Source organism: Pseudophryne corroboree, chromosome 12, assembly GCF_028390025.1.
Source record: "Pseudophryne corroboree isolate aPseCor3 chromosome 12, aPseCor3.hap2, whole genome shotgun sequence".
In the NCBI taxonomy this organism is placed as follows: domain Eukaryota; kingdom Metazoa; phylum Chordata; class Amphibia; order Anura; family Myobatrachidae; genus Pseudophryne; species Pseudophryne corroboree.
In genome coordinates, this window is record NC_086455.1 from 132,692,174 (window position 1) to 132,709,201 (window position 17,028).

General features: G+C 48.1%; 1 protein-coding gene across 2 annotated transcripts in view; it reads right to left on the minus strand.

The window, feature by feature from the left end:
- SPRED1 (sprouty related EVH1 domain containing 1) overlaps positions 1-17,028 on the minus strand; it is a 130,433-nt gene that overhangs the window by 13,236 nt on the left and 100,169 nt on the right. For both annotated transcript variants that reach the window (XM_063948044.1, XM_063948045.1), the window contains 2 exons: positions 13,107-13,275; positions 9,407-9,456 (listed from right to left, as the gene is read on the minus strand). In XM_063948044.1, the coding sequence (XP_063804114.1) occupies positions 9,407-9,456; positions 13,107-13,275 (219 nt within the window). The remainder of the gene's footprint in view (positions 1-9,406; positions 9,457-13,106; positions 13,276-17,028) is intronic.

Here is a 17,028-nt window from a genome sequence, read left to right on the forward strand (position 1 = left end):
ACACTCAACATGTCCCTGCACACACACCCTGTCCCCTATCGGACCTGTCCCCTACCAGACCTGTCCTTGCACACTCCATCTGTCCCCGCACACTCACTCTGTCCCCTACCAGACCTGTCCTTGTACACTCCACCTGTCCCCTACCAGACCTGTCCCCACACACTCCCATTGTCCCCGCACACTCACCCTGTCCCCTACCAGACCTGTCCTTGAACACTCACAATGTCCCCTACCAGACCTGTCCCCAAACACTCACCCTGTCCCCTACCAGACCAGTCCTTGCACACTCACAATGTCCCCTACCAGACCTGTCCCCAAACACTCACCCTGTCCCCTACCAGACCTGTCCTTGCACACTCCACCTGTCCCCTAGCAGACCAGGGTCCGCACACACACCCTGTACCCTACCAAACCTGTCCTCACACACTCACCCTGTTCCCTACCAGACCCTGTCCCTGCACACGAAACCTGTCCTCGCACACTCCCCCTGTCCCCTACCAGACTGGCCCTCGCACACTGCCCCTGTCCCCTACCAGACCTGTTCCTGCACACACACCCTGTCCCCTACCAAACCTGTCCCCGCAAACTCCCCATGTCCCCCACCAGACCTGTCCCTGCACACACACCCTGTCACCGCCAGAGCTATACCTGCACACTCACCCTTTCACCCACTAGACCTGTATTCCATGCCCCCAGCGTGATGAAAATGAGGGTGTGGTCATGGGTACGGATTCCGGTATCCTGACTGGATCCTATTTTGTCATCTTTTGGGCACATTCTGCATTATTAGTATCCAGCTCTAACCCAGCAGTGTATAATAGGAGGCCCAGGGCCCTCATGCTGCGTGTAAATGGGTCACTGGTAGCCCTTCTGACCATAGTAATGTCCCCTTTGTCCCTCTTCTTAGTGATTCTGATATGACATGCTTCCATACAGGCAATACAGTATTAGTACCAGTGCCTGGTGATATCTCCTCACCCACTTGACAGGCCAGTCACAGGATAACCCTCTGGTTAGGGTGTGCAAAATCTTCATGGCTCTCTAATCACTTATTGTGAACTGATGTTGCTCTGCTAAACAAATGTTGTCCACAGAGGGCCAATACTTCTGTTCAGTCCAAGCGGGTAGATCGGTGTACAATTTAGCAACACCCTTTTGTGTGCAGTGGCTTTTACGAGTCCTGCACAAATGAAATTTTGCCCAGCACTTCTCTACCAACCACGTGTAGCAACACGATTGTAGATATACTTATTGCAAATACTGTTTTAACTGTGCTAGCATTGCATTTTGTAATGAAGTGTTGGAGAAGTGCAAATGTGTTCAGGTCACACTCACTCAGAGCTTCACTTCTCTCAGCTGGCTTGAACACTCATACTCTGCTCTCACAAGTAGCTGTAAGCCCTGTAACCAAAGACCGATCTAGTGCAAGGTCGGAGGGGAGTCTGGCATCATCTGCACCTTGCTTACTGCCAGCTTTTAATGCACTTCGGAAATCTGCTTTCTTCCAGCTGCTGGTAGAACAATTATGGTACTGTGGTTGCTATGAGATGTGTTTGATTTCTCCCCAACCCCCCTCTGAAGACACAGTTCTGTGCAGGGGCAGGCAAGTCTGGGGAAAAGCTATAAAAGTGTCTCCAGCTGCAGAAATGGCAGTCAGATGAGCGAGAAAAGCCGAAGGGGGAGCGGGAGGGATAGCAGAGCCTTCCCTTCCCCCTCCACCCACTCACAGCACACAGAACTTTTCTCCTGTCATCCTTGAGCATCCTACAGGCAGCCAGGAAGCTAAATTTACTATGACTGTGTGCCTGGCCAGCAGGAAGTGGGAGATTGGAGAGATTAGAACGTAACACCAAGGTTTTAAATCTGTCCATTAAAAACTAATCTCTACTAACCAAATAGCAACAAAAGGACACAGAGAAATAACAGAAAAGACATACGCCAACAGGACGAAAAAGGGAAAACATCAGGAAAAATAAAGCTCAGAAGAAGGAAGACAGAAAATTCCAGGAGGAAATAGAGAGAGGAAGAAAGAAATGATAGAACTGGAAATAGATTTAAAATAATTTGTCCAAATATAGCTGTTACATAATAGGAAAAATTAAGAGGAAATACGTCTTCCTACACACAGATGTGTCCTCATACATGCCTATCTTTACCCAGTATGGAGAGATGCCCCTGCTGCGCCTGTATCAACCAGCTGCCCAGAGCCAGGGACTAGCACTGTGCCTGTATCCACCACCTGCCCAGAGGCAAGAACTAGCACTGTGCCCATATCCACCAACTGCCCAGAACCAGGGACTAGCACTGTGCCTGTATCCACCAACTGCCCAGAGCCAAGAACTAGCATTGTGCCTGTATCCACCAACTGCCCAGAGCCAAGAACTAGCACTGTGCCCATATCCACCAACTGCCCAGAGCCAGGGACTAGCACTGTGCCTGTATCCACCAACTGCCCAGAGCCAAGAACTAGCACTGTGTCCATATCCACCAACTGCCCAGAGCCAGGGACTAGCACTGTGCCTGTATCCACCAACTGCCCAGAGCCAAGAACTAGCACTGTGTCCATATCCACCAACTGCCCAGAACCAGGAACTAGCATTGTGCCTGTGTCTACCACCTGCCCAGAGGCAAGAACTAGCACTGTGCCCATATCCACCAACTGCCCAGAACCAGGAACTAGCATTGTGCCTGTGTCTACCACCTGCCCAGAGGCAAGAACTTGCACTGTGCCCATATCCACCAACTGCCCAGAACCAGGAACTAGCATTGTACCTGTATCCACCAACTGCCCAGAACCAGGGACTAGCACTGTGCCTGTATCTACCAACTGCCCAGAGCCAAGAACTAGCAGCGTGCCTGTATCTACCACCTGCCCAGAACCAGCACTGTGCCTGTTATCCACCAACTGCCCAGAACCAGGAACTAGCACTGTGCCTGTATCCACCAACTGCCCAGAGCCAAGAACTAGCACTGTGCCTGTTATCCACAAACTGCCCAGAACCAGGGACTAGCACTGTGCCTGTATCTACCAACTGCCCAGAGCCAAGAACTAGCAGCGTGCCTGTATCTACCACCTGCCCAGAACCAGCACTGTGCCTGTTATCCACCAACTGCCCAGAACCAGGAACTAGCACTGTGCCTGTATCCACCAACTGCCCAGAACCAGGAACTAGCACTGTGCCTGTATCCACCAACTGCCCAGAACCAGGAACTAGCACTGTGCCTGTTATCCACCAACTGCCCAGAACCAGGAACTAGCACTGTGCCTGTTATCCACAAACTGCCCAGAACCAGGAACTAGCACTGTGCCTGTTATCCACAAACTGCCCAGAACCAGGAACTAGCACTGTGCCTGTATCCACCAACTGCCCAGAAGTAGCACTGTGCCTGTTATCCACCAACTGCCCAGAACCAGGAACTAGCACTGTGCCTGTTATCCACAAACTGCCCAGAGCCAAGAACTAGCACTGTACCTGTATCCACCAACTGCCCAGAGCCAAGAACTAGCACTGTGCCTGTATCCACCAACTGCCCAGAACCAGGAACTAGCACTGTGCCTGTATCCACCAACTGCCCAGAACCAGGAACTAGCACTGTGCCTGTATCCACCAACTGCCCAGAGCCAAGAACTAGCACTGTGCCTGTATCCACCAACTGCCCAGAACCAGGAACTAGCACTGTGCCTGTATCCACCAACTGCCCAAAACCAGGAACTAGCACTGTGCCTGTATCCACCAACTGCCCAGAACCAAGAATTAGTACTGTGCCTGTATCTACACACTGCCCAGAACCAGGAACTAGCACTGTGCCTGTATCCACCAACTGCCCAGAACCAAGAATTAGCACTGTGCCTGTATCTACACACTGCCCAGAACCAGGAACTAGCACTGTGCCTGTTATCCAACTACCCAGAGCCAAGAACTAGCACTGTGCCTGTATCCACCAACTGCCCAGAACCAGGAACTAGCACTGTGCCTGTATCCACCAACTGCCCAGAACCAAGAATTAGCACTGTGCCTGTATCTACACATTGCCCAGAACCAGGTACTAGCACTGTGTCTGTATCCACCAACTGCCCAGAGCCAGGAACTAGCACTGTGCCTGTTATCCACAAACTGCCCAGAACCAGGAACTAGCACTGTGCCTGTTATCCACAAACTGCCCAGAACCAGGAACTAGCACTGTGCCTGTATCCACCAACTGCCCAGAACCAGGAATTACCACTGTGCCTGTATCCACCAACTGCCCAAAACCAGGAATTACCACTGTGCCTGTATCTACCAACTGCCCAGAACAAGGAACTAGCACTGTGCCTGTATCCACCAACTGCCCAGAACCAGGAACTAGCACTGTGTCTGTATCCACCAACTGCCCAGAACCAGGAAATAGCACTGTGTCTGTATCCACCAACTGCCCAGAGCCAGGAACTAGCACTGTGCCTGTATCCACCAAATGCCCAGAGCCAGGAGCTAGGTCTGGCCTCGTGAACACCAGCTATATGATTGTAAGCTTGATTAGCAAGGCCATCTTTTCCTTCTGTTTCATGTAATTACATATTATGGGCTAGATGCATCATCACTTGGAAAGTGATAAAATGGAGAGAGAAAAAGAACCAGCTCCTAACTGTCATTTTTCAAACACATCCTGTTACATGGCAGTTAGGAGCTGACTGGCTGCTGCTGCCTTTTCTCTCTCAATTTTATCACTCGCCAAGCGATGACGCATCTAGCCCTAAGTGTTTAGAAAATTATCCCCTCTAGAACTCTGTAAATGTTGGTGTTTTGTAATTAAAATATGATGATGATGATAATAATAATAATGTACTTCTGCCATTTACTTTAAGGAAATGATAAATCTGTATCATGTACACTAAAACCTGAGGAATATCAGGATTCCACGTCTCCCTCTCTTCGGGTTCCCCCGGCCAAGTGTGTAAGGGGGTGGTCATGTGACGGGGCAGACCCGGAAATGTCAGAGGACAGCCAGAGAATGGGAGCAGCCGGGGGAAGCTGATGGCCGGTACACCTACGCACCAATGCAGGTAATGGAAGCCCCCATAAGCCGCTGCTTATTGGGACTAATAGGATAACCTAGATCAGGCCCGGCCAACCTGTGGCTCTCCAGATGTTGTGAAACTACACATCCCAGCATGCCTTGCCACAGTTTTAGCATTCCATAATAGCAAAACTGTGGCAAAGCATGATGGGACTTGTAGTTTTACAACAGCTGGAGAGCCACAGGTTGGCCAGGCCTGACCTAGATGTTCCTCGCTAGATGCTAATCGTCTGCAGACCCACTATGTCAGTCCCTCCATTGGTTACTCGCACACAAGGCTATTAACCATACTACACCAACATACATCTCTTCGCTTATCTCAAAATATCTCCCAACCTGGCCCCTTCGCTCTTCACAAAATCTGTATTTCTCATCCACACCCATTACTCACTCCCATGCACAATTACAGGACTTTCTTCGGGCTGTACCCACTCTATGAAATGCCCTACCACGTACAATAAGACTCTCCTCTAGTCTCCAAACCTTCAAGGGTTCCCTGAAAACTCACCTATTCAAACAAGCTTATCAAATTCTAGAATCGCTCACATTACCTTCAGAAGCTTTTCTATCCAGTTACATCCCCACTGTACAGTCCGCACATAATCCTCCACATTTTTTTATCTTTCTTCACTTTCCCTTCCTCCTGACCCTGGTTCATCATTGCTGTGATGTGATATCGTGCAGCCCACCAAGAACCTTTGCAATCTGGTGGGCAACTATGCAATAGATAGGTAATGATACACAAGATAGTTGCTATTTCCCTGTAGATTGTAAGCTTGCGAGCAGGGCCTTCCTACCTCTATGACTGTTTGTTATTATCCAGTTTTGCCTTATCATTGTGTCCAGTTGTAAAGCGCAACGGAATTTGCTGCGCTATATAAGAAACAGTTAATAAATAATAATAAATAAATAACCCCAAGCTATAGCATTATCCGCGGTAATGTACCGCGGGTAATTGGATATCCCCCTTAATATTAATATTCCTTATTATAAGGCTGACAGTTGCAGATTGTACTGTGCACATGTGACTTGGAAGGAGGAGAGGCAAAATCCTACATATGGGTCAATAAATGAAAAGGATGCCAGTTTCCGCAGTGTTTTTCTAACTAGCTCCCGTCGCAGCTTGATTTTAACCCGAATTCGGTCAAAAGTGCTTGCAGTCCTATGGGTTGTTGCTGCACTGACTCGCTGTGTGAGATAACCCGCACATAATTAATTGGGTTGACCTCATAAAGTTAACTGATCTCTATTGAGATCTCTATTGAATAACTATGGCCCTCATTCCGAGTTGTTCGCTTGCTAGCTGATTTTAGCAGCATTGCACACGCTAGGCCGCCGCCCTCTGGGAGTGTATCTTAGTTTAGCAGAATTGCGAACGAAAGATTAGCAGAATTGCGAATAAATAATTCTTGCAGTTTCTGAGAAGCTCCAGACCTACTCCTAGATTGCGATCAGCTCAGTCCGTTTAGTTCCTGGTTTGACATCACAAACACGCCCTGCGTTCAGCCAGCCACTCCCCCGTTTCTCCAGACACTCCCGCGTTTTTCCCTGACACGCCTGCATTTTTTAGCACACTCCCGGAAAAAGCTCAGTTACCACCCAGAAACGCCCCTTTCCTGCCAATCATTCACCGATCAGCAGTGCGACTGAAAAGCGCCGCAGGATCCACAGCAAAACTGCTACGTTTTTAGTTAAATAACTAAGCGCATGCGCCCTGCGTGCCTTGCGCATGCGCATTTTGCAACAAATCGCAGCATAGCGAAAATCGGCAACGAGCGAACAACTCTGAATGACCCCCTATGTGCAGGCATAAGGAAATGTAAAGAATGTTCTACCTTCCCCTCTGCCCATTCTAGCATCTGTCGCGGTACGTCTGTCACATGCACTGCATCTCTCCATTAAGAGCAATGATCTCTATGTGAGATTTGGTCTATCCTTCATGTAAAAACGTACTTGTAGCAGAGACAGAAATCATAAATACTAGTGTGCATGTAGCCTTTAGGTGCATCTGACTAGGCCAGAATACATTTTTATTATTTGTTATCGCCTGCTTGTTCTTGTATACCCTGTTTACGGATGGCGAGTAATAGAACAACCTGTAACCAATCAGAGAATTGGGATGTTCACAGCAGGACATATTGGGGGTCATTCTGACCCATTCGCTCGCTGCTTTTTTATCGCAGCCGAGCGAACGGGTTCCCACTGCGCATGCGATGGCACATGCAAGATGGCCGAAGGCCGTAGCAGGTCTGCGATCGCCTCTGCCTGATTGACAGGCAGAAGCGGTCGCTGGGCGTAACGGCGGCGTTTGGCCGTCGTTTCGTGGGCGCGGTCCGGGCTACGCAGGCGTGGCCGGACCGTGCGGGGGGGGGGGGGGGCGGGCTGCAGCGGCTGCGTGACGTCACACGCAGCCGTTGCGGGTCGAGGAGCGAGTAGCAGCTCCCGGCCAGCACGCTAAAGCTGCGCTGGTCGGGGGCTACTCTTGAAGTGCAAAGGCATTGCCGCTGTGCGATGTCTTTGCACTTCTGTGGTGGGGGCGGCACTGACATGCGGGGCGGACTAGCCCTGTGCTGAGCGTCCCCCCGCATGTCAGTGTGAATGATCGTAGCAAATTTAGCACAGCTACGATCATCTCAGAATGACCCCCATTATTTCAGGGTGTGTGCTTCGATGGACTGACCTTTCCGACTGTATGCTTAAGTGAACAAGACCAGGTACACTAGGATAGGGCTGCATGCGGCAGGAGATTCATGTTGGTGGTGGGGAAGGGAGCTAAGCGGATGAATACGGGCAGAGAATTAGATGTAGAAGCAGGGTCTCCTCACAGGACAGAGTAGGGATGAGAGTTTCCAATCACACTGATGGAAGGAACTTAGGAGTAGATTTACTAAAGCTTCTAAAAATGAGAAGTGCTGGCGTTGCCCATAGCAACCAGATTCTAGCTATCATTTCTCTGCTGCATCCTAGAAATTGATAGCTAGAATCTGATTGGTTCCAGGTTGGTTTTGCCTTGTAAAGGACTGCTGCTGTAAAAAAAAAAAACGGGCAGGATTTCCCCAACGGCCTGCATCTCCCACGCTATTCCATTTTGCCCACCATCTCTCATGCACATATAGTAGGGCAGTACGGATGGTGTAACGTTTAGCACTACAGCCTCACAGCACTGAGGTCATGGGTTCGATTCCTACCACGGCCCTAACTGTGCGGAGTTTGTATATTCTCCCCGTACTTGCGTGGGTTTCCTCCGGGTACTCCGGTTTCCTCCCACAATCCAAAAATATACTCGTAGGTTAATTGGCTCCAACAAAAATTAACCCTAGTGTGTAATGTGTCTGCGTGTACATGTGATAGGGAATATAGATTGTAAGCTCCACTGGGGCAGGGACTGATGTGAATGGGCAAATATTCTCTGTAAAGCGCTGCGGAATATGTGTGCGCTATATAAATAACTGGTAATAATAATAATAGTAGTAGTTTGGAATCTCTTTGAAAAAACGTTTGTCGTACATACTGTACTAGCACACCAGGCAGAGGCATAAACAGCTAATTCAGTGATTACCTTTTTCTTTTTTTTAATAAACAGACACCAAGGCTCAATCCAATTAACTGGACTCGCTGGTGAAAACAAATGTGGACGATGTGCCTGGATTTGTGTATTTTTGTACAAAAATACACAAATCTAGGGCAGGATTGTGCAGCGAGGGGGGCGAGTTCTAATGTCATTGCCGGCGTTAACATGCTCTCAAAATGGAAACTCATTTCCCCCCATGCGGAGGCGGGAAGAAAATTCTGTCACTGACACTGCGCAGCACTCTCACCATTTACATTGATCCAGCTCTGCCAGCCAGTCACTATTGTTAGCACCGGTGTCCCAACGCACTAAATAAACTACAGCTCCCAGCATCCCTTAGCGCAGGAGCATTCTGGCACTAAGGGCTGCTGGGAGCTGTAGTTTAAAGTTATCCTATGTTTGTTTAGCATTTTGGGGGGTACAGGCTGATTTTCCCATTTTCACCTACAGTTTTCACTGCGAGAATTTTCATGTGAAATCAGTTTGGAATTGAATAGGTCGAAAAAAATGGGAGCGTGTATACCCGTGAAAAGCCGTTTTGCAGGAATTTTCGGACGACTGCCGCGCAAACAATTCGCAAAAAAATGTGCTTCTAATTGAATACCACCACAGTCTCTCTTTGTTGTGGACTAGTCTCCAGTTACAGTACTCACAGATTCTAGACACTGCTATGTCCAGAACAGAGATAATTGCATAGCTGTCTTTTGGACAATATAGTTAAGATTTCCTTTTTATGCGAGTTCTGTTTCCGGTCACAATAAAATCAGATACAGTACATACCTGTAACCCATCATCCAAGACCTCTGCTTCTCCTTGTGACGTGGGAAAGCCTGTGGACAGCAGAAAAAGTGGTCAGTAGATCATTCACAGGGTTATGAATTGCCCCTAACGTGCAGGGCCAGACCCTTCTTTTGAGGGTTTGCCCATCCCCAAACTGCACAGTTGCTCATGTTTGCATACTGAATGCCATTATCACTGTCTGTTCTTCTCATATGAAATTCATACATTTTGTGTGTATACTGTACTTGCCAAAAAAAACACACATTATAACAAAGTTCAACATATCATATTGGAGATTATAATATACCAAGTAGACCGTATCACCTGCATCAATCTCAGATGCACCAGCTCTGCATAAACATGCCCCTGGAGATGAATTTGAAATAGATTTGAGATACCATCACGCAATAACAAATGGTAAACAGCAAATGTCTTCCCTGGCATGATCTGCTCATCCTCCCGATCTGACACCCCCACTAATCACGACGTCCCACTTGTCAGTGCCTTAGCCAGTTACTTGTTTCTGGCGGTTACACCGCTTATACATTACTGCACTGACAGACACCCTAGCTACATCATAACTGGGAATTCTACACAGAAGGACAGGCACAGCATTCACATAGGATTTATATACCCTGCCAGACAGCCCTTGTCAGCTGCTGTGCTGGTGGGGAACAATGTTTTACAGCACATATTGGGGCTGACAGAGGTGTGCATGTAAAGTGGCAGCGTCTGATGCATGGAAATGGCTGCACCACCCCTATACATCCGCTTGTGAGAACAGACATGTAGTCACTATCCCTGTCCTTACTATAAAAAAAATCTGCCTGAAACCTGTGAATCTTAACGTATGCTTACCCCTAAATAGATCGCAATTCCATCTACATCTACCTGTCTGACTTCTGCACTACTCTGAATAGACGTCAGATCTGCGTATGTTTGCCCCGGATGCATGCGGAGTGTGGGGGCACACAGCAAGCTATTTATGGGTATGGGGGCACACCGCCAGCTATTTATGGGTATGGGGGCACACCGCTAGCTATTTATGGGTATGGAGGCACACCGCTAGCTATTTATGGATATGGGGGCACACAGCTAGCTATTCATTGGTATGGGGGCACACAGCTAGCTATTTATGGGTATGCGGGCACACAGCTAGCTATTTATGGGTATGGGGGCACACAGCTAGCTATTTATGGGTATATGGGCACACAGCTAGCTATTTATGGATATGGGGGCACACAGGTATTTATGGGTTTGGGGGCACACAGCTAGGTTTTTATCTGTACGAGGGCACACAGCTAGCTATTTATGGGTATGGGGGCATACAGCTAGGTTTTTATCTGTACGAGGGCACACAGCTAGCTATTTATGGGTATGGGGGCACACCGCTAGCTATTTATGGGTATGGGGGCATACAGCTAGGTTTTTATCTGTACGAGGGCACACAGCTAGCTATTTATGGGTATGGGGGCATTCAGCTAGGTTTTTATCTGTACGAGGGCACACAGCTAGCTATTTATGGGTATGGGGGCACATCGCTAGCTATTTATGGGTATGGGGGCATACAGCTAGGTTTTTATCTGTACGAGGGCACACAGCTAGCCATTTATGGGTATGGGGGCACACAGCTAGCTATTTATGGGGGCACACAGCTAGGATTTTATCTGTACGGGGGCACACAGCTAGCTACTTATGGGTATGGGGGCACATTGCTAGCTATTTATGGGTATGGGGGCACACCGCTAGCTATTTATGGGTATGGGGGCACACAGCTAGCTATTCATAGGTATGGGGGCACACAGCTAGCTATTTATGGGTATCGGGGGCACACAGCTAGCTATTTATGGGTATGGGGGCACACCGCTAGCTATTTATGGGTATGGGCGGGGGGAAGGGGGGGGGGCACAGCTAGCTATTTATGGGTAAGGGGGGCACAGCTAGCTATTTATGGGTAAGGGGGGCACAGCTAGCTATTTATGGGTATGGGGGCACACCGCTAGCTATTTATGGGTATGGGGGCACACCGCTAGCTATTTATAGGTATGGGGGCACACAGCTAGCTATTTATGGGTATGGGGGGCACACAGCTAGCTATTTATGGGTATGGGGGCACACAGATAGCTATTTATGGGTATGGGGGGCACACAGCTAGCTCTTTATGGGTATGGGGGGCACACAACTAGCTTTTTATGGGTATGGGGCACACAGCTAACTATTTATGGGTATGGGGGCACACCGCTAGCTATTTATGGGTATGGGGGCACACAGCTAGCTATTTATGGGTATGGAGGCACACAGCTAGCTATTTATGGGTATGGGGGCACACCGCTAGCTATTTATGGGTATGGGGGCACACAGCTAGCTATTTATGGGTATGGAGGCACACAGCTAGCTATTTATGGGTATGGGGGCACACAGCTAGCTATTTATGGGTATGGGGGCACACCGCTAGCTATTTATGGGTATGGGGGCACACTGCTAGCTATTTATGGGTATGGGGGCACACAGCTAGCTATTTATGGGTATGGGGGCACACAGCTAGCTATTTATGGGTATGGGGGCACACCGCTAGCTATTTATGGGTATGGGGGCACACCGCTAGCTATTTATAGGTATGGGGGCACACAGCTAGCTATTTATGGGTATGGGGGGCACACAGCTAGCTATTTATGGGTATGGGGGCACACAGATAGCTATTTATGGGTATGGGGGCACACAGATAGCTATTTATGGGTATGGGGGGCACACAGCTAGCTCTTTATGGGTATGGGGGGCACACAACTAGCTATTTATGGGTATGGGGGCATACAGCTAACTATTTATGGGTATGGGGGCACACCGCTAGCTATTTATGGGTATGGGGGCACACAGCTAGCTATTTATGGGTATGGAGGCACACAGCTAGCTATTTATGGGTATGGGGGCACACCGCTAGCTATTTATGGGTATGGGGGCACACCGCTAGCTATTTATGGGTATGGGGGCACACCGCTATTTATGGGTATGGGGGCACACAGCTAGCTATTTATGGGTATGGAGGCACACAGCTAGCTATTTATGGGTATGGGGGCACACCGCTAGCTATTTATGGGTATGGGGGCACACTGCTAGCTATTTATGGGTATGGGGGCACACAGCTAGCTATTTATAGGTATGGGGGCACACAGCTAGGTTTTTATCTCTACGAGGGCACACAGCTAGTTATTTATGGGTTTGTGGGCACATGATTAGTACAAGTCATTAAAAAATGGAGTCCAGATATAACACGTCTTCAGCTATTGCAGTAGTGGTGAGGGTGAAGATTTTACAAAGGGCCTGGTTCTGAGGTGGGGGTAAAGCAAAAGTTTGTAACTCTGCACCTGGACAAACCATGCTGCAATGTAAGGGGTGCAAATATATTAATTATGTTTGCATGCAGGGTAAATACTCTCAGCTTTTGCATGTAGCCCACAAATGCTGGACAGCTTTATTATTACATGGCAATATAGATGTGAGTTTGCACACACTCCTCTCATATCTAAATCTGCAGGGCAGCATGGTTTAACCAACGCTCCTCACTGGTAAAGCTGATTTAGGGCAGGGAGGCTGCAATATCCATGGTTAGAATTCTGGCTAGGTTTGTTCATACACTAAACAGCATGCAGTAACCAAGTAACAGGACAGGCATTTGTAACAATAAAAGGCTATAGGGTTATACCTTGAGTGAGGTCTTCAATGGCACGACGTATCCCCCTATCAAATGCTCGAGCATCTGCCGGACTCTGGAATGTGAGGCCAAACTTCTTGTCTCCAATCCTCCAGTGGTGGAAGGTAGGGGTGACTTTATTATATACAAGTTCCCTCTTTAGAACACACTCCAGGACCACCTGGGGGAAGCAGACAAGTAACACGACTATAAAAAACAGACTAATAAACACAGAATTAACTGCAACACCACAAAAACAAACCTTGTGCCAATTTACACATAAAACCAGAATAATCTGTCATGCAAAGTCAAAAGAACCTTCATTCCTAGTGTGTCCCATGCCTGCAGAAAACTAGCTGCCAAAACCAAACAATTTAAAGGCTCGCCAATAACACTAACTGATGTACATAAGCCACTAACTGGAAATACAAAACATAAAAAGGGGGTCGCGCAACCTAAACCTAAACATGCAGGCAGGCATCTTTGCTGTTGACTGTACGCCTACATATGCAGACCGCTCCAAAGCACATAAACATGCACAATCTTGGAATTACAATGCAAGCCTGGACTACCTGCAGAAGTGTGTACAGAACATCACTGGTCCGTCAGATGCAGGGTTTTTATTGCACAACATTCTGAATCCAATGCACTATGTCGCAGCATGCCTGTGGGACGATTATGTTCATACAGAATCACAGTCGCTATTTCAAACGCACACAGGAGTAGCGTATTGAAAATGTAGTTGGTGTTCTTGCGCAGTGACAAGGAGGTGGCTAAGGGCACACACAAAGATGGCCCGATTTATGCGAATGTCTCGGCTACGTACACAGACACTGACATGCTCACATAGGAGGTCACACACTGACAGAGAGTGCTTCAGTCCTTGCAGACTGAATGATTCCAAAATGAGCTGCACGTACGACCGCGCATCGGCAGTCGTCAGCTGCATACACACTGAGCGACATAGTAAACGATATTGCTCTGGAGGAGGAAAATGAACGATATTAGTGCGTATGCACCTTTACTTAGACTATCTTCTACATCAGGCATTCCCAACCACGGTCCTCAAGGCACACCAACAGTGCAGGTTTTACTGATATCCAGGCTGCAGCACAGATGGTTAAATCAAAATACCTGAGCTACTAATTAAGTCACCTGTGCTGAAGCCTGGATATCACTAAAACCTGCACTGTTAGTGTGCCTTGAGGACCGTGGTTGGGAAAGCCTGTTCTACACCATACTTCTTACATCAGCACTTAGCCCTCAGTTTCAGCCAGCCTGATGCTTATATAAGTGTCATGTCCATTGATGAAGAAATGTTTATATACCTTGTACTTGTCCTAAATTGTCTTGTACTGTAAGTCACTGTTCTTGTTTTGCTGATTTGTTTATGTACTTTCTTAGGGCGCTGCGGAACCCTTGTGGCGCCATATTAATAAAGGATGATAATAATAATTAATACTACATACAAAGTACACTCAGAGGGGGGAATCAAATTAGCTCTGATCCATTTTCATCCGATAAAAACAGCCAGATATTGCGATTAATGGCTGATAGTCATTATCACAGTATCCTATTACAGGCAGAAAACGGACCCACGATTGCGCAAAAGTCCCCGATCCCATGTGTTATCATGGCTCCAACAGCCTGCTTATCACAGATTACTTTTCTAGTACCCGAAGCATAATCCACGATAAATGTCGGCATCAGGGGGGGAAGAGTGCCCCGCATCTTGGCTAATAGGATAGCCCCCGGCGATACAATTGAGCACGAGTAACTGGATACCCCCCCCCCCCCAGAGATGGATGAAATTGAAAATAAGAACAAGTAGTTAAGGTTAAGCATTAGTCCTACTTATTACTTATGAAATAAATCTGAATAGTATACAAAATGGAAAATGCAAAAAGCACTTTTCAGAGAAACACACACACACACACACACACACACACACACACACACACACACACACACACACACACACACACACAAGGAGGAGTTGAGAATTAGCACTGGGCATGCCACTGAAATTAAACATTTTGTATAAAAACACAACTTTTCAGTATAATAGGCTTTCTCTGACGTCCTAGTGGATGCTGGGAACTCCGAAAGGACCATGGGGGATAGCGGCTCCGCAGGAGACTGGGCACAAAAGTAAAAGCTTTAGGACTAGCTGGTGTGCACTGGCTCCTCCCCCTATGACCCTCCTCCAAGCCTCTGTTAGATTTTTGTGCCCGAACGAGAAGGGTGCAATCTAGGTGGCTCTCCTGAGCTGCTTAGAGTAAAAATTTAAATTAGGTTTTTTATTTTCAGTGAGTCCTGCTGGCAACAGGCTCACTGCATCGAGGGACTAAGGGGAGAAGAAGCGAACTCACCTGCGTGCAGAGTGGATTGGGCTTCTTAGGCTACTGGACATTAGCTCCAGAGGGACAAACACAGGCCCAGCCATGGATGGGTCCCAGAGCCGCGCCGCCGTCCCCCTTACAGAGCCAGAAGAGCAGAAGAGGTCCGGAAAATCGGCGGCAGAAGACGTCCTGTCTTCAATAAGGTAGCGCACAGCACCGCAGCTGTGCGCCATTGCTCTCAGCACACTTCACACTCCGGTCACTGAGGGTGCAGGGCGCTGGGGGGGGGGCGCCCTGAGACGCAATAAAAATACCTTAGATGGCAAAAAATACATCACATATAGCTCCTGGGCTATATGGATGCATTTAACCCCTGCCAGTTTTTCCTTAAAAAAGCGGGAGAAAGGCCGCCGAGAAGGGGGCGGAGCCTATCTCCTCAGCACACTGGCGCCATTTTTCCTCACAGCTCCGTTGGAGGGAAGCTCCCTGACTCTCCCCTGCAGTCCTGCACTACAGAAACAGGGTAAAACAAGAGAGGGGGGGCACTAATTTGGCAGATAAATCAATACAGCAGCTATATAAGGGAAAAACACTTATATAAGGTTATCCCTGTATATATATATATAGCGCTCTGGTGTGTGCTGGCAAACTCTCCCTCTGTCTCCCCAAAGGGCTAGTGGGGTCCTGTCCTCTATCAGAGCATTCCCTGTGTGTGTGCTGTGTGTCGGTACGTTGTGTCGACATGTATGAGGAGGAAAATGGTATGGAGGCGGAGCAATTGCCTGTAATAGTGATGTCACCCCCTAGGGAGTCGACACCTGACTGGATGGTCTTATGGAAGGCATTACGTGATAGCGTCAGCACTTTACAAAAGACTGTTGACGACATGAGACAGCCGGCAAATCAGTTATTACCTGTACAGGCGTCTCAAACACCGTCGGGGGCTCTAAAGCGCCCGTTACCTCAGATGGTCGACACAGACCCAGACACGGACACCGACTCCAGTGTCGACGGTGAGGAAACAAACGTATTTTCCAGTAGGGCCACACGTTACATGATCACGGCAATGAAGGAGGTTTTGAACATTTCTGATACTACAAGTACCACAAAAAAGGGTATTATGTGGGGTGTGAAAAAACTACCCGTAGTTTTTCCTGAATCAGATGAATTAAATGAGGTGTGTGATGAAGCGTGGGTTTCCCCCGATAAAAAACTGCTAATTTCTAAAAAATTATTGGCATTATACCCTTTCCCGCCAGAGGTTAGGGGGCGTTGGGAAACACCCCCTAGGGTAGATAAGGCGCTCACACGCTTATCAAAACAAGTGGCGTTACCGTCTCCTGATACGGCCGCCCTCAAGGAACCAGCTGATAGGAAGCTGGAAAATATCCTTAAAAGTATATACACACATACTGGTATTATACTGCGACCAGCAATCGCCTCAGCCTGGATGTGCAGTGCTGGGGTGGCTTGGTCGGATTCCCTGACTGAAAATATTGATACCCTGGACAGGGACAGTATATTATTGACTATAGAGCATTTAAAGGATGCATTTCTATATATGCGAGATGCACAGAGGGATATTTGCACTC